Source organism: Silurus aristotelis (assembly GCF_946808225.1).
Source record: "Silurus aristotelis genome assembly, chromosome: 20".
NCBI lineage: Eukaryota > Metazoa > Chordata > Actinopteri > Siluriformes > Siluridae > Silurus > Silurus aristotelis.
Window position 1 is genome coordinate 15,013,742 of NC_139593.1, and position 21,678 is coordinate 15,035,419.

Here is a 21,678-nt window from a genome sequence, read left to right on the forward strand (position 1 = left end):
TCTCTCTCTCTCTCTCTCTCTCTCTCTCTCTCTCTCTCTCTCTCTCTCTCTCTCTTTTTATCTCCCTCTCTCCCTCTCTCTCACTCACAGAAATGTTATTTTACTGGGAAACCGGAAAGTGTAATTCCCCTGTCCCGAATACTTTCCTAAGCTGAAAAACTATTACACAGCACTTACGAGTGACACTCCTTCCATAAATGTTAAAGAGATAAATGGCAAGCAGCGATTATTTGCAGTGCATCCAGAAAATATTCACAGCACTAAACTTTTTCCACATTTTATGTTAAAGTGTTATTACAAAATAGATTAAATTCATTATTTCCCTCAAATTTTTTACAAACAATACCCTATAATAAAAATGTAAAAGATGTTTGTTTGAAATCTTTGCAAATTTATTATAAAAAAAAAAAAAAAAGGGAAAAAAAATTTACATAGTTATTCATGGTAGTGGCAACATCATGCTGCGAGGATGTTTATTTGCGGGAGAAACTGTGAGACTAGTCAGGATCAAGGGAAAGATGAATGCAGCAATGTACAGAGACATCCATGATGAAAACCTGCTCCAGAGCAGGACCTCAGACTGGGGCGATAGTTCATCTGCCAACAGGACAACAATCCCCAGCACACAGCCAAGATAACAAATGAGTGGCTAAAGGACAACTCTGTGAATGTCCTTGAGTGGCCCAGCAAGCACCCAGACTTACACCTGACTGAACATCTCTGGAGAGATCTGAAAATGGCTGTGCACCGATGCTTAAAAGGTTCTGCAAAGATGAATGGGAGAAACTGCCCAAAATAGATGTGCCAAGCTTGTTGCATCATACTCAAAAATCTGTAAGTGGTGCCAAAGGTGCTTCAACAAAGAATTGAGCAAAGGCTGTGAATACATACTGTATGGAAATGTGATTTTTTTTTTTTCTTTTTCTTTTTTATTTTGAATACTAAATTGAATTTTAGTATTTATTCCATAAATTAATTTAATCCATTTTGAAATAAGGCTGTAACATAACAAAATGTGGAAAAATTAAAGTGCTGTGAATATTTTCTGGCTGCACTGTTTTTAAATTTGTTAATCTGTTCATTATTATTCCAAGACTATGTGAAGTGTCTGCACACAAAGGTTCCTGTATATGAACTGTTACTATAGAAAAAATAATGTATTGAACGTTTAAAGGTTTAACTTTCAACAGTGCAGTGGTATAATAAGAATTATACTACTACTACTACTATTAATAATAATAAAAAAAAAAAAAAAAAATAATAATAATAATAATAATAATAATAATAATAATAATAATAATAATAATAATAATAAACATAAAAATAGCCCACATTTGCCAACAATTGTTTGGCTATGGTAAGATCCATACTTGAGTTTTTTCTTGTGGCAGGACATTTATTAAGAGTCTTCCCAAGCCAAATTTTTATTAACTAACTGAATAGTTTGAGTAGTAATACTGATAGAAATGTTGGGGCCTTCAAGAATACATGAAGATGACTGATGATGATCACTTCAGTTAAACAGTTAATGTACACTTATTACAATGACAGTTCTTAGGATCAGCTAACAGGAATTCCAGACTTTCCACATCTGGAATGTTCAGTAAATAATATAGTCCATAATGTATATCAGACTTTATTTTCTCTCTCTGCAGGACATGCTAGTGTTTCTGTTCCAAGAGGGGCCGTTCACTAGGGGAATTTTCCGGCGCTCTGCTGGGGCCAAAGCCTGCAGGGAGCTGAGAGATAAACTGGACTCAGGAATCCAGGTTGTTCCTCTGAGTCGACAGTCCATCTTTGTGATTGCTGCTGTCCTGAAGGTAAATGTTATACTGTGATACATTGCCAAATTGCTGTTGCCAGATCATCAGAACAAATTAAGTTTGTTGTACACCATGGCTGCTAATCATTCCCTCTCGATTTGTTGCTAGCTGTTGTGTAGCCATGTGATGTCTTTCCAGGAATCAGACTCTGTTTATGAAAACAGAGTCTGATCCCACATGTTGAGATCCCACATGTTGAGGTCATTTCATTACAGAAAAAGAGCAAGTCAATACTGTAATAGCAAACAGATAATGTCTCTGATTTTTGTAATGAAATTGTGAAATGCAGGCATTCATTCAGGAACATTCATACATATATTATAGAAATTATTCATTCTGCATGTTTTAGTACTGTAATTATGAGTGGTGTGATGATGTTATAGATTTTCAGTTTTGAGTCTGATAAATGGAGAAATACTACATGATGATATTAAATTATGTTGACAGGTGGCCCATTTTACTTATACAGATATACAGATTATTCTATAATGTTTTGTAATTTAATATATTAAACCGTTAACCAAAACATTATTTTGCAAGACATTACTTTTGTCATAGCGTCTCTGTGAACATCATCCCACTTATTAGTTCCTGTGCCTGAGACAAATTCATTATTTTCTGCATTTACTATCTGGTTCGGCTTATTTTGACAATTAAACCAATCAAACCAGAAAGCAGCAGCCGAGCGTGGTGTACATGAAGCCGATGCTATATAAAGAAATTACAGAAGTAATCAAAGAAAATTGAAAAGATCTATTCAACATTTTGTGTATTTTAATATTTCTCAGGGTTTTATGTATTTTTTTTTATTATTCATTCATTTATTTATTAAGTTTGTTGGTTGAAATGTTTAAAGCACAAAAAAACCCACCAAAACAAAAATCATGTCATGTTTACTTCCTAGTTGGTGGATTCATGGCCAAATTGATTTCTCTCTGCAGTCAAACTCCTCTTGGAACAGGACTCTAGCAGTCACGGACTGATTGTTCTCACCTGCCCCGATAACCAAATTTTATTTGAACCCCTGACAAACTTTATCAGAACACCCTATCAGTTTAGTTGTTATAAACTCTTTGCAAACCTAAACCCAATCTAACTTTATAGTTTTGCCAAAATTTCTATTTGTCCATCTCTGTGTATCTAATGTAGGACTTCCTGCGCAGCATCCCAGGCAGTCTGCTGTTGTCAGATCTCTATGAGAAGTGGATGGCCACCATGGATTTGTCTGGTGAAACAGAGGACAGTCAGTTAAAGGCCATTCAGAGGTACAATGAATCTAAAATCAGAGCCAGAAATCCAGCATTAATATAATATGTCAGTAAGCTTATTTGACCTATTTTATTTTTCTTTCAGCTTGGTGATGTCACTTCCTTCTGAAAATGTCCGACTACTAAAGCATGTGTTGGCAGTGCTCTACAACATTCAGCTCCATGCGGACGACAACCAAATGAATTCCTTTAACCTGTCCATATGCATTTCTCCTAGTATGCTCTGGTCCCCAGGTCCTAGCACCCCTGAGATGGAGGAAGAGGGTACCAAAAAGGTAGGTTTCACCCATTCAGAAAATTGATCCTAATGACAAGAAAATGTGGAATTAATTTGTATCTGTATAATTTCTTATTTATATATTGGTTTTTTTATTGTATTGTGCTTGTAGACACAATATATATGTACAATAGATGGCATTTTAATGGTCCTTTAACTATTAGAAAGTGGTAGCTCAGTGGATAAGACATTTCAAACAGTGGTCAGATGTTTAAATCTAAGCACCACCAATTTGCCAATGGTTGCCCCTTGGGCAAGGCCCCTAACTCTCAACTTCTTAGTTATATAAATGATACAATTGTAATTTGCCCTGGATAAGGGAGTCTTCCACATAGCAAAATTGCTAATTTAATGAAATTGGTATAGTCTCTTATCTCTTATGTACGGACAGTCTTTCACACATTTTGTTTTTGGATGTCTTTTGTGTTCACTGGGAACTATTTCAAGCATTTCCTTTAGATTCTTGAGGTCAGTGTCATTTTCTCATTATCTCTCTATGATGGAGCTCCAAAGTCATTCAGTTTGTTTGTATATGCTTGTGGCAGCCTGTGTGTTGCCATCCAGGCCCCAAAAATGTAGATTTCAACATTCCCCAATAACACTGATCGTGTCAACATTGGCTTAAAGGCTGCCAAAGTAAACCACCGCGATCACAATCCAAACAGAATTTGTTTGCGTAGGTTTTATTGTAGTAGTAATGTTTTCTATTTTAGAGGGATAATAAGAATCTCGGTATTTTACTCTGCAGTTCTTATTTGGCTCTATAACTCTGATGCATAAAATTACATACTGTGAGATAAACATCTGTCTAGACTTTAATGAAATAATAATGAGTTGTTTTGCCTCCTTACAGAAATATACAAGGCAATTTTAGATGTGTTTAAATGCTAAAGATATTATATAATGTTGTGGTTGGGCCTATTTCACTAGCACTGGTAATATAATTTCATATTTCAGTGTTATCTTAGTTCACTTCAGTGGTATATGTATAACGCTTTAAACAATGAAGCTTGTCCCAAAGCAGCTTTACAGAATTATATCGATTACAAATATACATTTTTGCATCAGAAATTAGACCCTACAATTTTATCCCTATTGAGCGAGCCAGTGGCAACAGTAGCAAGGAAGAATTCCCTGAGTTGGTATGATTTCAAGAGACCTTGAGAGGAACCAGACTCTAAAGGAAACCCATCCTAATCTGGGTGACACCGAAAGTCCATTCATTATAGATTTATCATTTTTGAGGTTATCAAATGTTCACAGATACACACTTGAATGCAAAACTGTTCATGGCAATTGTAGCTCTAAGCCAGTATGCTAGTTTATATTAGTTTATACTCTTTATATTATATTGTACATATTACATTGTATTTTATTGTTTGTATTCGGCACATACTAACAAGACATTTTTACAGTCTGATATGATGCCACTTTGGTAGGAAACTAAAATCACAAATTATTTATACACAACCATTCAGTAGAAGCAAAAAAGCAAACTGGAGGAAACCTACTCCAGGTTGATCTCACAGCCTAAAGCAGCTTGAATCAGTAAATAAAGTATATTATTACTTATTATTGTTTACTGGCATAGTGGAGGGACATGCAAGGACTATACATCAATTAGATTTTTAGGCTCTATGGTTCTATCAAAATGGTTTTATCAAAATGAACATAAAATTACTCTACTTTTATGATTTGCATTATGATTATGATTCAAATGAGACATAAAATAATGTTTTGAGACATAGGATTGACCCGACAATTAACACTTTTGTCATGTCTATTTGAGAGCTACACTATGATTCGGGATCTTGAGTTGACAACTGATCAAGTGCAGAAAGCAGAAAAGTGTGGATTTATAAAATGGGGTAATTTTCTTCTAGAACTATAATGTTTTTTTTTTAGATTCTAGTGTAGCTATCATGAATGTATTCTAAAGGAAATGAATTACTGGCAAAATGGCTAAGTGGATTAACTATCCTTAATTGCCCTAGGTGTAAATGTGTATGTTCCTGGATCTCATTCATGTTGTATTCTTGGTTAATGCGCCGTTTTCCCAATAGGCTCAAAATCCAGTGGCATCCTGACCAGGATATAAAGGTTATGGAAGATGTAAGAACATGGAAAAATAACTAGTTCAATAAATTCAATCCTTGTTTCAGGTCTGTAACTTGACACGGGTAATGATTGAAAATTGCAACGCAATAATGGAAGAAGATGTGACCACACTATTTGATGGTTTTCCTCAGAGCTGCAGTCATAGATCGGGTAATGAAATCTCACTCTGATGGTACATAGTTTGTGCAACACGATTCTGTCAAACTAAACCTTTTCCATTTTGCCTTGCAGATGTGTCTTCTTATCAGATGACTGACTCCTCTTATGATAGTCTTGAGAATGAGCTGAATGATGAATCTGGATTACTTTTCCAGCACATGCAGAGATCACGAGGCAAGCCAGACAGTTGTAGCTATGACTCAGTGCTCACACTAAGCGACTGTGACCTGGATCAAACTGATACTGACCACGGCATCACCATAAACCCACACCTTTTACTCCCATCACTGGCCAGCTCAGCAAAAACAACCTCAGCTCCAAGGCCATCCACTTCTCACCTGCTTTCTCCTTGTAAGGAACCGTCTTTTCCTAAGGGTGTTCGTCAGCTGAGACGTTCCTCTGAGCCTGCCATTTGGAATTCAACTTCATCATTGACCAGGTACCTAGAACGCAGGGAACACCGAAAGGGCAGTTACGAGTCAATGACAAACCAAGGAAGAAGTGATGTGGATGTAGACCTTGGGGTTGATTTATACACATTGAGGCTAGACAAAAAGTGTGATCCTAGTCAGAATGAGAGGAATGTCCCTCATCAACCGAAAGAGAAACTGAAACCTTCACCTCTGCATTTAGATACCAGCTGTACAAATCTCTGCTCCCCTGGGACTTCACCAGTACATTCTTCAGTGAGCTCTCTGGACAGTGCTTCCTCTCAGCACTCTGCTGACTTCAATAAACAATGCCCTCTTATAGTAGGTGGCATCAAGGCATCAGTGAAATCTTCTCCCAGGTCCCCTGGCATTGTGTCTGAAACTTCTCCTGGTCCAACCATACCTTCTCCCAAGGAATATTCACCTAAAGAGAAATTAGACTGGAGCCATTTAAGGAGCAGTCATGGGCTACATCCAAATACCTGGCTTAAGAAAGACCACAGACTTTCTTTGTCTAAGGGAGGCCTGGACGACAAGGACATTGGTGATCCACTCCTCCATTCTGAGCATTTATCCAAAACAGGCCTTAGCAAGGAGAAGAGAGTTCAGGAGCCAAGTATTCCACATGTTGGGAAAAGATCTACCAGCCCACTTTGCAATGAAAAACCCATGCTTGAAACACAGCATTCCAGGTCAGTCAATTCATCCGCCTTGGAAAAAACACTAACAGTGAAAGAACTGAGAGATATTCACAATCAGGCATATTCACAGAGTCAACAAACTCATGTGCAGAAGTACTCTCAGAAAAGCACACCAGGAGATAATACCGGCAGTTTGCCACAGTCTCTGTTCTACGGCCAAAGTGTCCGCCGCTTGGCCTTGCACAGAAAGAAATCGTACTCTCTCATTCCTGTCGAGGAGAATTCCACTGTAGCTCCTCTGCTTCAACGTAGAGCATCTGAACCTGGACAGACTCTCGGGCTGGATCGGCAGATATCAAAAAGTCTGGAGCATATCCACAGGCAGGCTGTAGAAACAAAAGACACATATTCTGACCCATCTACTCGTGGATCTAAAATGTCTGACCTGGAGCAAGATGATAAGTATAGTAATCCTAATTTTGGCTTGTCACCTGCTGCCACAAAGGCTGTACGGAACTACTTCTTTTGGCAAGGAGGTAAAGATACCGAGAGTAATCTAAAGAAGAGTCAGGAAGTGGCATTGGCTGTTGTCCATGGCAAACGAGAGTGGAACAGGAGGTGTAGTGACACGCAGCTGGAAGACTTTGAAAAAATGCTTTTCTCTGAGGAATCTTATGTTTAAGTTCATAGGTTCTAATGCAGTATTTCCAAAATTCACTCTATGCATAGGCATCTGATTCACTATGATGTTTGTGGTAAATGCAATTGTGTTTTGAACAAAAAATAATCAATAGATTTTAATTGTGTAGAGAAATATAGGACTAGATTAGCAAGGCACATCCCTAAATACAGTCAGCTCCAGAATGAATGGTGCCTGGATGGTGGTAAAGATGGGTATAAAACATTATGAACGATTTTGTGATTAATTAATAACCAATAACCAAAATATGATTCATAGAAAATCTTCATGCAGGACTTTCTGTTTCATTGGTGTATAAACATGAAGTGACTGAATCAAATACTTTAGTCATGAGAAAGATAAAAGTATTCATGAGTGAAATTAGACAAAAAAATGTGTTGGCCTTCGTAAAATTAGGCAGTGCCTATTAAAATACCTAGATACCCGAAATACTCATATTAGCGCAATCTAAGAAGATTAAAACAACTTTGGATCCAATGAACTTGTCTGGAGCACAGTGAGGAGTTTAGAGAAGTAACATGGATCACAGTTGGAGTTTTGCAGAAAACAGCTGCATTTAGGACTTTGCAAGTTTCCAAATCTACAATTAGAAGCCAGCTGCATGCCAACAAACTGTCTGGAAGGCTTGCCAGAAAAAAAAAAAACTTTCAACTAACCACAAAGTAAGTGCCTGGAGTTTTCTTGATGCTACTGGAACTTCAACTGGAACATGTGTACTAGGATGAGATGAGAGATAAAAAATTCTGAAAAAAAGGCATTTTGGCAACAAATATTATAAGTGGGTTTTGTCTAAAAGGCAAGTTCCCCAGTATTAAGTATGATGAACACTGTGATGTTGGGCTGCTTTTCATCTCTAGGCCCTAAGAAGCGTGTAAAGATACAGCATCATGAACTACATAAAGTGCCAGGAGCTTTTAAATGAAGATTTGACTTCCTCTCCCGAAAAGCTACAAGTGGATCATGATGGATCCAGGAGGACAATGATCAACACAAAAACTGGCTCATTCACTAAATAATCATGAGTTTGATCTGCCCATTCCAATCCTTTTAAACCAGTTGGAAACCTGTAGGGTGGAATGAAGTGCAGAGTCCTCTTGAGGTAACTAGGATCATGGAGTATCTGGAGAGAGTCTGTATGTAAGAGTGCTTTTAGAATCATTTCTATGTATACTTTATGGTTTAAAGATGACTTAGTGCTGTTGAGTTGTCAAAAGGAGACAAGTTCAAGTACAAAATTCAGGGATGACCGTATCTGATGCATATGTAGTAAAAAAAATCACAAGGGTTTTAATAACTTTTTTTTTTTTATCCCTTATTTAAAGGGTGCCAGTAATACTGGTCTGATTGTATTATTAAGGTTTTGAAATATCTAATAGCAAATGTGGCCAGGTTGTGTATGCTTACTGTTTCCATACAATAAGTTAAATGCTCAGTATTTCTTTACTTTAAAGTTTTAACAGGACAGAAGCAATTATAATTTCTAGCTACAGATGTAAGTTGATTTTTTGATTATTACAATATTCGGCAAAGAAATGACCCAGAATGAACATGTATTGTATTACCATTGAAATAACTTTTAATTTAAAAGTTGTGGTAAGTTAAATATCTACATAAATTGTGTAAACATAGTTAATAGAAAATCTATGGGGTGGAAAAAGCTTACCAATACTATGTAAAGTTCTTTAAAGGGAATTATTAGTTCAGTTTATTAGAATACATCACTATGGGCTTACAAATTTTGCTTCAATATGATTGAGAGTATTGAAAAAAAAAATATATAAGTAATATGCTTGCTGCTGCAAAGTACAAATTCCTGTGCACAAACAGTGCAGTTATGTAATTAGTTGTCAATAATGTGTAAGAAACGTTTTTATTCCTGGCCACAAACATGTTGACGCCTGAGCTTCTGCTTTGGTAGATGTAAATATTCAGTTATAAATGGTATTGCATTGTATTTGGTGACAGTCAAAGGTTTTGCTTATTTAATAAGATTAAGATGGTGTGTTGAATTCTTTATATGAATTTGCTACTGGGAAGGCTTTCTTTCAGAAAACTAGTAAATGAAGGTGCAGTGTGAGAACAGCACATCTGGAAGCCATGTTTCTCATCTGTAGACATAGTGTATATTTATAAAAATCTAAAGAGCAATGTTTAAAGTATATTTTCTTCTCTATTAAGACATATATTCAGATTTTTTTTTCCCCCATGGCATTGCTGCCAGTTCTTTATACTCGTATTACCTTATGGCAGGAGTTCTCTCGTTACAATTATACTGTATATATACATATATATATATATATACATACTTTAACATGACCAGTCAAGCCAGTTGTTTAAACTCTCTGATAAATAAAATAGCACTGGTTTTTGATTTCTCTGTAAAGTTATGCTTTAGAGAGAGCCCACGTTGAAAGTCCTGCCTTTTTAGGATGATTATAGAGAACTTTGGGAGCAGACATAACTTCTGTGTACATGTTCTGTCCACTTTATTAGGCACATTAGCAAATTCTTGCAGGTATCCAATTTGCCAACCATGTGGCAGCAAGACAATCATGCAGATCCAGGTCAAGAGCTTCAGTTTATATTCACAACAAACATTGTTTTAATGTTTTGCATGGCATGGTGATTGGTACCAGATGAGCTGTTTGGAGTGTTTCAGATACTGCTGGTCTCCTGGGAGCTTCACACGCAACAACCTCAGAACAATTTACACAGACTGGTGTGAAATACAAAAACCATCCTGTGAGCAACGGTTCTGGTGATGAGAGAATTTGGAGGACAATGACCAGACAGGTCCGAGCTGACAGGAAGTTTATAGTAACTCTTGTAGTAAGCAGGGGTAAAAAGCGTTTTAAAGCATACATACATTAAACATTGAGAACAAGAAACTATTATGGAGACAGATTTACCGAAACAAGACAGTTGAAGACTGAAAAAATATTTGTGTGAATGAAGCCCAGTGTGATCTTTCACCTCATTATATATGTTACAGTATCCTTTCTGGCAGCTTGAATCAACCTGGACATTCTTCTCTGAAGTCCCCTCAAGCCCACGTTTTCACCCACTGAACTGTCACTCACTTCTAGTTTTTCACACCAGACTGTTATGAGACTGCTGTGTGTGAAATTCCCAGATCATCAGTTTCTGAAATACCCAAACCAGACCGTACTGGTACCAAAACCCATGCCATGATCAAGCACATTTTTCCTTGAGATCTGTACTTGCATAATTGTTTGCACCATACTACTGCACCATGATTAGCTGATTAGACAACTGCTGAATGTGCAGATGCTTTTAATAATGAGTACATGAGTGTATGTTTGTATTTGATTTCAGTTGTGACTTAAGGCTCTTAATGCATTTTTGTACATGCCTGTTATGCTGCTGTCTTAAACTACTTGCTATTACAAAACTGTGTTGTGGTTTGTATATTTTAATATATAACACCTGAAATTACGTTTCGCTTTACATCATGAGTGACCCTTAGCCCGATTCTCTATTTCGATTGGCAATGAACTAATAATAAAGTGCTATAGTACAATAACAAAGAACCGTAGTTCAAAACACTTCACTTCTAGACCGTTGATAAAATTTATTTTTCCTTTAAAATGAATATATCAGTCCTTTAAAGGAGGCACTTCAGTAAACCCTCTCAAATACTTGAGACACTGCCAAATTCCATCTTACCTAACTAACCTGCTGCTGAACCTTTGAACCGGCCAGACGAGTACAAACACTCGGCGTGACGCTTTGTCAAAATATTTGTAGTGATGTTAGTGGATGTATTTTCTCGACAAGCTTTAAACATTTTCCATTTGAACTTCTGACAGCATGGAAGCAGTCTTGTTGCAGACTGAGCTGTTTGAGTTAACAGTTAGGGGTGGATTTTAATAAGCGCTGGCAGTCTTGTTTTCTGGCTTCACCTGGTTCATGATCAGCATTTTTGGAAATACGTTTACTTATTTTACTTAGTAAAATAAACAATGCTTGAACTTCTCATATTCTAGCAACTGTCAATAAAATATCTGCATAGATGAGAAGCACCAGACTTTGGACCTGAAGTAAATAATGAACTTTAACCCATGAGGACAAGCAGGTGTCAAAGCCTCTTGCACCAAACATTAAAACCTTCATGCCTAGCAACAGAATTTCAAAACATCTCCTTTCACTCAGAACTGCTGACTGTATCAAACCGCTGAGCTACCACATCCCCAAAGGCACATGCAGAAGTGCAAAACACAACGAGCTGCAATGTAATCTTCCATACCACTGAAGTTTAGCATGTTTAATCCTAAACCTGTACTTTAAATCTAGTTGATTAAGATACATTTGGTCAAAATGTTTCATTATCAGCAAATCTCTTTTTCCAGTTCCAAGCTGCTCTGAACGTCCAGCAGCTTTCACGTGTTGAATTCCAGAAGCTTGCCTTCAAAGCTGACATTTTCCCCTCACACTGAGCCACTTCCTCTTTCATGCACACTTTAGGGTGTGGCAAGTGACCTATAGTCAGTGGGAGAGGATGAACACAGTAACTGTTCCACTGCAACACTGATAAAAGCTGTCTTTACGATGGTCCTCAGAGTAAGAAGGCTCACACAATGTTTTTATTGCTCATGTGGGCACTAATAGTTACAAAGACAAAAACCTGACTTTTCCCGCCATATGTGGTTCATCCTCGAAATGTTACCACAAATTTGGAGGTACACAATGGATGTGGTCATATCCTGTTGCAGCTTCATGCCAGCTCCATGAACATATCCTGTGGGATGAACTGACTGCACCCCAGGACTCCGCTTTACTAACTGTTACGCTCATGACTGAATGATCATTGACTTCATAAACAATAGGTTACAAACTTCCAACACTATGTACCCAGATGTTTACCCAGATGAGGATGGGTTCCCTCTTGAGTCTGGTTCCTCTTAAGGTTTCTTCCTTATGCCATCTCGGGGAGTTTTTTCCATGCCACAGTCGCCACCGGCTCACTCATCAGGGACAAACTTACTTATAAAGAACATATTCACTTTTAATCATCACATTATCTGTGTAAAGCTGCTTTGAGACAATGTTCATTGTTAAAAGCGCTATACAAATAAAAAAAATAATTGAATTGAATGTACAAAAACATTAATAATCTGGTTTTTTGGGGGGGGGGGGACTTTGAGTCACATTGAAGTAACACAAAAACAAAATACACACTTTTTTATATATAATATTTAATTCAAACAGCTTAGTTCTGAGATTCTGAATCAGTCAGTGGTTTAACAGATTTTCCGGGTTAACGGCATTAATTATTTACACTGTGTTTGAGAAATCAATGTCAAAAGTATTAGTATGAGAAATTCTTTTGTATATCATGGCAATACTCTAAACGAGGATGGCGTGTAAGTGCAAAACACATTACAACCCAAACTGACGATAGCTAATTCATAAGCATGACGTTACCTAAAACGTTATGCTACTTAGCAGACGCCTTTATGATTTACAATGAGCAGCATTTTCACAGTCTGGCATGTTTTGGTTTGTTTATGGGTTTTGAACTTACAGTTCACCAGACAAAGATTTCTCACTTTATAATCTAAAAAATATATTCTGGTGCAATTTATAGCACACTTTCGTAATTCATTCTTATAGTCAGAAATATGCTGATAAATTTATTACAACTTTCACATAGCTCTACAATTGAGCCATTAAACTACATCCCAGTGCTGTCACCATAAAAGGACAAAAACCATGAATCCGAACTTCAATCCCACTCTTCTGACCTCAATCGAAACACACACGTTTTGCCTTTTGATCAATTTACACTGGTCTGTGCTATAGACAGGCACGAGGTGGGTAAGGAACTAGGCGGAGCCGTCCGACTGTCTGATGTCTGCCGAGCTCTCGGGAACACGCACCGTCATGCCATCCAGAGCATTTGTGAGGCAGATCTGGCAACCCAGGCGGGACCTGTAGACGAAAGAATGAATACAATAAGAAGATTTAATGCACATTTTAGTTTTTTTCCTTCATGACCTGCAGCTTAGGTAAGGGATGAAAAATGCACCGTATTTTTTAAAAATTTTAAAAAGTTTAAATGTAGAGGGCTTTGACCCACACTCATAACTTCGTCATCACACTGGTTCACAAGTGGGCAAGAGGATGGAACTTTCAAAAAAAAAAGAAAGAAAGAAAGACTAGTAAATTTGGTAGCTATTTAAAGCTAGTTTCTTTTTTCCGGCTTCTCCCATTAGGGGTCGCCACAGCGGATTATCCATATTCATGATCCGCATGTTCGATTTGGCACGTTTTTACGCTGGATGCCCTTCCTAACGCAACCCTTTCCCATTTATCCGAGCTTGGGACCGCCACTAAACGTGCACTGGCTTGTGCAACCCTAATAGCTGGGGTTGGTTAGTTCCAATAAATTAAGTTAAAATGGTTAACTGGCATTCCAAGAGTGCATACAAAAAATAAAAAATAAATAAATACATAAAAAAAAAAAAAAAAAAGCATTGCGACACCTGACTTTTCCAGCCATATGTGGTTCTTTCCTAAAATGTTATCATAAAGTTGTACAGTTATATTTTATGTCTATAAATGCAGTAACATTATATTTTTCCTTTACTTGAACTAGGGGACCAAAACCAGTTCCAGAACGTGCCAACTCCAAGTAGATTTTTTTTTTTTTTTTATCTTGAGTGGCCTTCTATAAAGCTCCGATCTTAACCCTAATGAACACCTTTGGGATGAAGTGGAATGCTGAATGAACCCCAAAGCCTCCTCACCTACATCAATACCTGTTTTTACAACACCCTTGTAGTTAAATGAGCACAAATCTCCACAAGCACACTCCAAAATCTAGTAAAACATCCTCCCAGAAGAATGGGGGGACTAAATGTGGAATGTTTAAAAAGCACATGCAAAGTGTAGTGTAATCAGTATAACTGTACTATATGGGAATTTTACTACGTGTATCACTCTGGTTGCCAGTGTTCACCATGTATAATGCCAATTCCTATTTTAAAACCGTTACTATAGTAGTTAGAAACAGCAAATGACTCAGGAATATAACTTTTAAATTAGAGATAAAAGTTCATCAGCAGTAGTGATAAAGATTCTAATGCCGCATGGCTAACACGGAGTTATGAAATGTACTAAAGTTACATAGACAGTCATGTGAAAATGAAAGTACACCCGCTTAAAAATTCTTTGGTTTCACATATCTGGACCTAAAAACATTCACGTGGTCACTTAATCAGGTCTTAGAATTGGGTAAATACGGAAATAAAGCTAAAATGGAGAAGTCATGTGGAAGAACCTAATCCATTTTATGATTTAATAGATTGTAGAACAAAATTTAGCAGCAATAACTTTTAATCCTGTTCGGTGTGACTATCAGTGTCTGACGTCATTGTAGAGGAATTTTGGCTCACTCTTCTTTACAATGCTGCTTCAGGGCAATGAGGTTCACAAGCTTTGTTTATGCACAGGTCTCTTAAGGTCCTGCCGCAGCATTTCTGTCAGGCCGAGGTCTGGACTTTGACTTGGACTTTGAGTTTGCAACACTTTGATTCTGTTTTTCTGTGGATTTGCTGGTGTGCTTAGGATCATTGTCCTGTTACATGACCCAATTTCGGCCAAGCTTTTTTTTTTTTTTGGCTCTAGAATACTTTGGTATACATGTTCATGGCCAACTCAATGAGTGCAAGGTCCTGTGAGATCGTCATATGAATGCTACATACACGTACTGACAAGCTCTACTTAAAGAATCATTATCTTATGGCAATTGAGAAATGTGTGACTACCATTAAGGCCGACTTTTTGTTCTAAAACTAAGCGGGAAAGGAAACTTACGTATCTGTGAGACCGTAGGCAAGATCCAGCATATCCATTTCCTCGTCACTAATTGGTCCAAGCTGTTTATACGTTTCCTCTTCAAAGATGAGATGACACGTGGAGCAAGCCAGAGTTCCCTCACATGCCCCTGGTGGGAATAATATAATATGATTCGAGCTCCTCTCTTTTTCAAGGCCCTCACTGACTTTCACATGCTTTTATTGAATTCCTTATTTTTCCCTATGGGTGAAACTCAATGGCCTTTTTTTTAAGATCTGTTTCACAAATGAAATTTGCAGACGTATTAAATACAAATTCATCAGCTCACGTTAAATCGCTTGATTGAAAAAAATTGCCCAGAAATGTTTTAAACTCACCATAACCATCAAAGTCAAGATCTTGTTGAACAACAACATCTAATAGTGTGTCACCAGGAGAAGCCTTGACTGTAATCTTTTCTCCGTCACGATTGATGAAATTGACGGTCACTTTGTTTTCAGACCTGGCGTCAAGAAGAGAAACATCAGTCATGCTGCACATCTCATCAGTATCAAAGTTGTCAAGTTCCTTAAATGCAGAGATGCTCCATGTATTAGAAGTGAAAAACTCACAGATCTTCACAACTTTTTCAACACAGTAAATTATTTATTTTATTTTTGAGCTGCAAAAAGACACAGGAAAAGGTTTGGGCACCTCTGCTTTATTATTAATATATATATTTTTTTTTTTACACACACAAACACTGATTGCGTGCTGCCCTCTTGTGGCTAAGAAAGCATAATATACCGAAAGATTTCTGCAATAATGTTAGTGAACATTAAGCCCCGCCCCTTCCCATTATCAATGTATAGCTGGACTGTATTCTGAAATCTTCATTCTAATGTTTACCCTCTCCACCACGTCTATATGGGACTTCTCATCAAAATCAGATTCAACTTCACAGGAGAATAATTATAGTGAAACCTGACAATGTCCCATACAATACAATTTAGCACCAATTAACAAGTTAAAAAATACACACACACACACACACACACACACACACACACACACACACACACACACACATTTATATGCATTAGACTAATAGATAAAATTGAAAATAATCCATAATGAAATTCGTTATCAACAAATATAGGGTCAACCGGCAGCAGGAACAAGTTTGCATCCCAAATCATCCAAGGCTTGTGAGCATTTTATATTAAAAGCAACAAAGAAAACTGTACCTTGAAGTTATGCAAATGGCTCGTGCCGTGACTCGTGAGCATCAGTTTTCAAATAAAACGGTGTGAACAAACACTAAATCTAAAAGCAGCAAACTGAACTGAATTTAGTTCAGACGACTATTTTCATTTTTTGTTGACTACTGCTTAAAAACTCTCGTTCCCAGGAGCTGTGAGGAACATGGATAAAGCCTAAGGGTATTACTAAAGGGAAAAGTGTATTTGAGCTCTGACAATAGGCATGTAACATTCCAAGCGTTATTAGCCATTTCCCACAGAACATGTTCTGTAACTAGTTTTGGCTGAACCAGAAAGAGGAAGACACTCGAGAACCAGCATTTATGGGCTTTGCCACTCCAACATGCAACATACTATTAGTACCGATCATGAGTGACATTTTATACACTACCAGATGAAAGTTCGGAGCATCCAAACCATGAAAGAAAATGTATGGAATTACGCAGTAAGCAAAAAGTGTTAAACAACCCAGAATATTTATTACATTTATTTCGGATTAATCAAATTAGCCTTCATTAAAGTTCTTTTTCAAATTAACTGATCTTCAGTTCTTAAAGTAATGATGGACTGGGTGTTTCTCGCCATAATATGGGCTTTCACAGATGTTGATGTAGCACTAATCGGGCATTCGACTCTGTACTCACCATTTTTACCAACTGATCGTTCTAAAACACATTAAGAATGCAAGAAATGTCACAAATTAACTCAAGACAAAAATGTTAATTGAAATCCATTCTAGGTGACTCTCATGAATCTGATGAGAGAATGAGTGTGTGTGTGTGTGTGTGTGTGCCAAGTTGTTTGTTTTTCATTGCTGAAAATAAAAAAATAAACCACTGAAGGAGAAGGTGTCCCCAAACTTTTGACTGGTACTAAACACACACACACACACACACACACACACACACACACACACACACACACACACACACAAATGTTCAGGAACATGAGGTATATAATTTTAAACTATGTTTTTACTAACAAATTGCATACAAATATTTAAAAAACATTATTGTATTAAAGTGACGATGTCTAGATGAATTCACTTAAGTGCCATAGGGGCTGCGTCCAGAATTCGTCGATTTTCCGAACTCGCGTCTTAGAACGTAACCCCTGCGAGTTCCAGGAGACCGCTGTATTACCAAAAGTATTAAGACACCTGACCTTTCCTGCTATAGGTGGTTCTTCCCCCCCCCCAAAAAAAAGATGATGGCATTTAATTGTCTGTAGATGCGCTATAATAAAGTTTTGCATTTAAACTTGGAAACCCGAACCTGTTCCAGCATGGCGATGCCCCTGTGCACAAAGTGAGCTCCTTGAAGATCTGCTTTACATGCTTTGGAGAACAAGATCTTGAGTGTCCTGCTATAGAGCTCTGATCTCATCCCTACCGAACACCTTTGGAATGAACATGAACGCTGACTGCACCCCAGTTCTCCTCACCTACATCAGTACCTGCCTTTCATAATACCCTTGTGACTGATGAACACTAATATCAATAAGCACACTCCAAAATCTAGTTGAACATCTTCCCAGAAGAGTGGAGAGAATTATAAGAGAAAATTGAGACTAAATGTGGAATGTAATTCTTAAAAATCACATGACCAGACTTATGACAACTTATGACCAGGTGACCCAGTACTTTTGAATATAGTGTATACACATACATATAAACAAAGTTTGAACACATCATCTCGTTCAGTGGTTTGTTTTTATTTTCAACATGCATTAATACCGAGGACATCCACACTATGAAAGAGCCACGTGTGGAATTATGCAGCAAAAAAAAGCGTCTTAAACAAGTATATGTTTGATATTGTTGTATAGCTGTTTCATGTCTTTCACTTTTCCATGGATGAATTTTTTCTGTCAAGTCAAGTTTATTTCCATAGCGCTTTTCACAACAGACATTGTCTCAAAGCAGCTTTACAGAATTTAAGAGTTAAGGTGAACGATTGTGTGTATTTATCCCTGAGGAGCAGCCATGGTGACTGTGGAAAGGAAAAACTCCCTTAGATGTTATGAGAGATAAACCTTGAGAGGAACCAGACTCAAAAGGGGAACCCATCTTCATCTGAGTGACATCAAGAGTGTAATCATAAATCTTTAAACAATACATGTTTCCTGTCATCACTATAACCAGAACACACACACTGTACTGTAGAACCAGTTCAGTACAAATGGCTTTGGTTACCAATTTATTTATCAGTCAAATCATTGCTTTTGCATTGCTGTTATATAATGGGAAAACCACCAGTGAACATTAAACCATAAAAAGACATGAGAGGGACGTGTAGTATCCAATAAAGGACAGGATAAATAACTAAAAGCACAAAGCCTATTTAATCTCAGACTAAAACCTTTCCCCAGAAAACAATCTTCAATCTTTAAACCAACAGGAACTTCAACCATCCCTCAACTTTATCTCCAGTAATGTTATCTAAGATACAAAGATAACAAAACGTCTCCAGTCACGTCTCAGTCCTTATAATCAGTCACAATCCATTAAATCATCCTTAAACTTTCACCAGATTGGCTCACGGTGTTCATTAAAAGATGTTTAATAGCAAGATTCATGAATAATAATGCTAACAAACTCTATTAGAAGTCAAAGTCAAAGGCCGCACCTCAAACAGAGAACTAGCCCTTACCGGAGTGCACTACAAAGGGTATACATTGCCCGCTTATATGCCCTATGTAGTGCACTATAATAGTGCAAATGGGGGTATTTGGGATACAGCCGAGAATAATCAACTTTAGCGTTTGATATCGTGAAAATGTGATTTTACCTGAGAGGCTGAACAACATTGCAGGATGTTAAGTCTCTTTTGCGAATGAGGTCTTTGCTCGGATTAGAGAGTCTGTTCAGCGATGCTAAAGTTTTCGTCCCCCGTGAAAGGATCCAGGAGCTCCTCGGAAGGTTTAACCCGACTAATCTTGCTGCCGATGAAAAAGACATTGTTTTGCAACGTCTGAAGAGGTCAGAGAAGGAAAAGAAACTATCCTCCGACTCTGTAATCGACCCAGATTAAATCCTGGCCTGATTTGTATAAACGAGTTTGTCAGGAATCAGTCGCCTGGCAGTGTGTTAGCGCTGGTGGCTAATGCTCTCGGGCTCAGAGTACAGAGAACGTTCGAGTTGCCCAACCTCAATTGGTGCATTCGTTGCATAACACCAGGGGCGTAGATTACGTAGACATGTCCCCCGCACCTTTTTATAAAAAAGTAAATTCGTCCCCCTTTTTTAGTGGAGAGTGTGTGTGTTCGCGGGATGTTGAGGTTTTAATCGAGCAATGTATATAAATGCAGAGTGATTTAAAATTCAAAGAGAGAAGATACATAACGTTCACGTATCCATGGCAATCAGTCACTCGCTTTGCACGTCATCATCATGCGCCCTAGTACTGTAGCTCGAGTCGCACCCGCGGTCCCACATTCGGTTGTGATGAGCTCAAAACGGCAAAAAACCGCTTCACTCCTTTTTTTTTTTTTTTACAAAAAATAAGTCAAGCAGTGTAAGTTGGCATATGGCATCCGAATTGTGTTGCACAATGTTTAGTAACTCTGACTGCTGCTCTTGTTGAAAAACAAGAAGTTTTAAAGGTATTTTCCTCAAACTATTTTATAACATCTTTTGTTTTAACAAGTGTGTTATCAAAACCCTTCAAATAAAAATAAAGATAATGTTGAAGTGAGATTTTCCAGCATGTGTAACTCTGTGTGTCACGGTATGTACACGGAGAGACGAATAGTAACATTAAAGATGTGATTTTAATAATAAGGAGCAGGTAAAATCACACATACATACAACGTAGTAAAGACGATAACCGACACTGAGTAAAGACAGTGGTGATGAGTATAAATAGAGTCCAGGTGAACAGACAGGTGAAGACGGGAAACAAACATGGTGGATGACGGGGTGCAAAGGATCATGGGTAATGTAGTCCGGTGAATGAGGGTGGATGACAGGGGAAACGTTACTGTATGCTGATAGGAACGATCTTTATTTTATGGGCTGCTCTTTTATTATTGCACTCATTTTACAGTTTTAGGTAGCTTTATATATTGAGATATATGTTAGCTTTAACACTGTGTAAAAAGCTACTACTTGTAAACAAAGCAGCCAGGAAGCTTAAAATAAGTGACACTTAATGTGTATTTCATCTGATTGTATAATTGATATCGGGTCTTGACATGTTGAGTTAAATACATATTTTCTTTCAATAGTTTGTTTTGAATGACTTGTTTTATTCCTGAAACATGGACTGTAGAATAGAACAAAATAAAGTTTTATTTGAATGTGCAAGTCTCCATTACTGTGTGCCATGTACTGTGCATACACAAAATACAATTTAAAATATGTAAACAATATACTCATTACCATTTTAAGGACATCTTTGTACTTTATACACAAAAAGGTACACATTACTAACTTTGAGTACCAATGTGTACCTTAATGTACAACTATACATTTTTGGGGTAAATAAGGTACAAAGATGTCCTTTTAAGGGCACTGTCCCAGTTGTTTTTCTTTCTTTCTTTCTGTTTTATAATCATATATAATCATAAAGCATATAAAGCAAAAAAAATTATGATCCAAAATAAAACCTGTCAATTACACAAGGGTTACCTGAGAAAAAAAACAACAAAACAAAACAGGTAACACTAGACATTTCATCCCCCCCACTTTTGAAATGATGTCCACGCCCCTGCATAACACCTTATAATAACGCTCACGTATTTACACAGGATTAAAAATGTATAAACAATAATACAAAAAAATTAGACCATGCCTATATTATGCATTACAACGGAAACATAGTTATTTCACCGAGTGCCGCGTCCAAACGCGCTGAAATAAATTAAACTTCAAGATATCAATTGACATTTGGTTATAGCCAATCAGCGTCAGACGTAGAGATGTGGGCGGGATATAGTCCGCATTCGGGTCACGTGGTGTGCCATTGACCGTTGAACTAAAACGATAGTTCCGCGTCCAATAAACGCGCGCGCACACGCTGCCGCCCTGTGTGGGGCTGTGTTGCCAGATGTAGAATTTCTAAACGATAAAATCGAAGCACTTTATCTTTAAATGTATTTGTGACCAAATTTGTATACGTTTATATATAGTGGCGGGCCGTGCATTTGGTACCTGGGCCTTACCCGACTTAATCCGCCTCTTAATACCACCACTATCAC

The 21,678-nt window shown here is 37.5% G+C and overlaps 3 protein-coding genes across 3 annotated transcripts in view; 2 read left to right on the forward strand and 1 right to left on the reverse strand.

Annotated features, from left to right (window-relative positions):
- The window catches only part of arhgap20 (Rho GTPase activating protein 20), a 29,962-nt gene extending 20,288 nt beyond the window's left edge, over positions 1–9,674 (forward strand). The window contains exons 11-15 of the mRNA XM_083522278.1: positions 1,656–1,820; positions 2,973–3,088; positions 3,177–3,366; positions 5,531–5,636; positions 5,718–9,674. Coding sequence (XP_083378404.1) covers positions 1,656–1,820; positions 2,973–3,088; positions 3,177–3,366; positions 5,531–5,636; positions 5,718–7,399 — 2,259 coding nt within the window. The 3' untranslated portion in view covers positions 7,400–9,674. The remainder of the gene's footprint in view (positions 1–1,655; positions 1,821–2,972; positions 3,089–3,176; positions 3,367–5,530; positions 5,637–5,717) is intronic.
- The window catches only part of mxg (myxovirus (influenza virus) resistance G), a 52,554-nt gene continuing 32,976 nt past the window's right edge, over positions 2,101–21,678 (forward strand). The window contains exon 1 of the mRNA XM_083522359.1: positions 2,101–2,106. The gene's annotated coding sequence lies outside the window, so the exon portion shown is untranslated. The remainder of the gene's footprint in view (positions 2,107–21,678) is intronic.
- Positions 12,943–19,682, reverse strand: fdx1 (ferredoxin 1). Its single transcript, XM_083522509.1, has 4 exons — positions 19,269–19,682; positions 15,616–15,740; positions 15,257–15,386; positions 12,943–13,369 (listed from the first exon to the last, which is right to left on the reverse strand). The coding sequence occupies exons 1-4, from the start codon at positions 19,436–19,438 to the stop codon at positions 13,264–13,266; spliced, it is 531 nt and encodes a 176-aa protein (XP_083378635.1). The 5' UTR covers positions 19,439–19,682; the 3' UTR covers positions 12,943–13,263.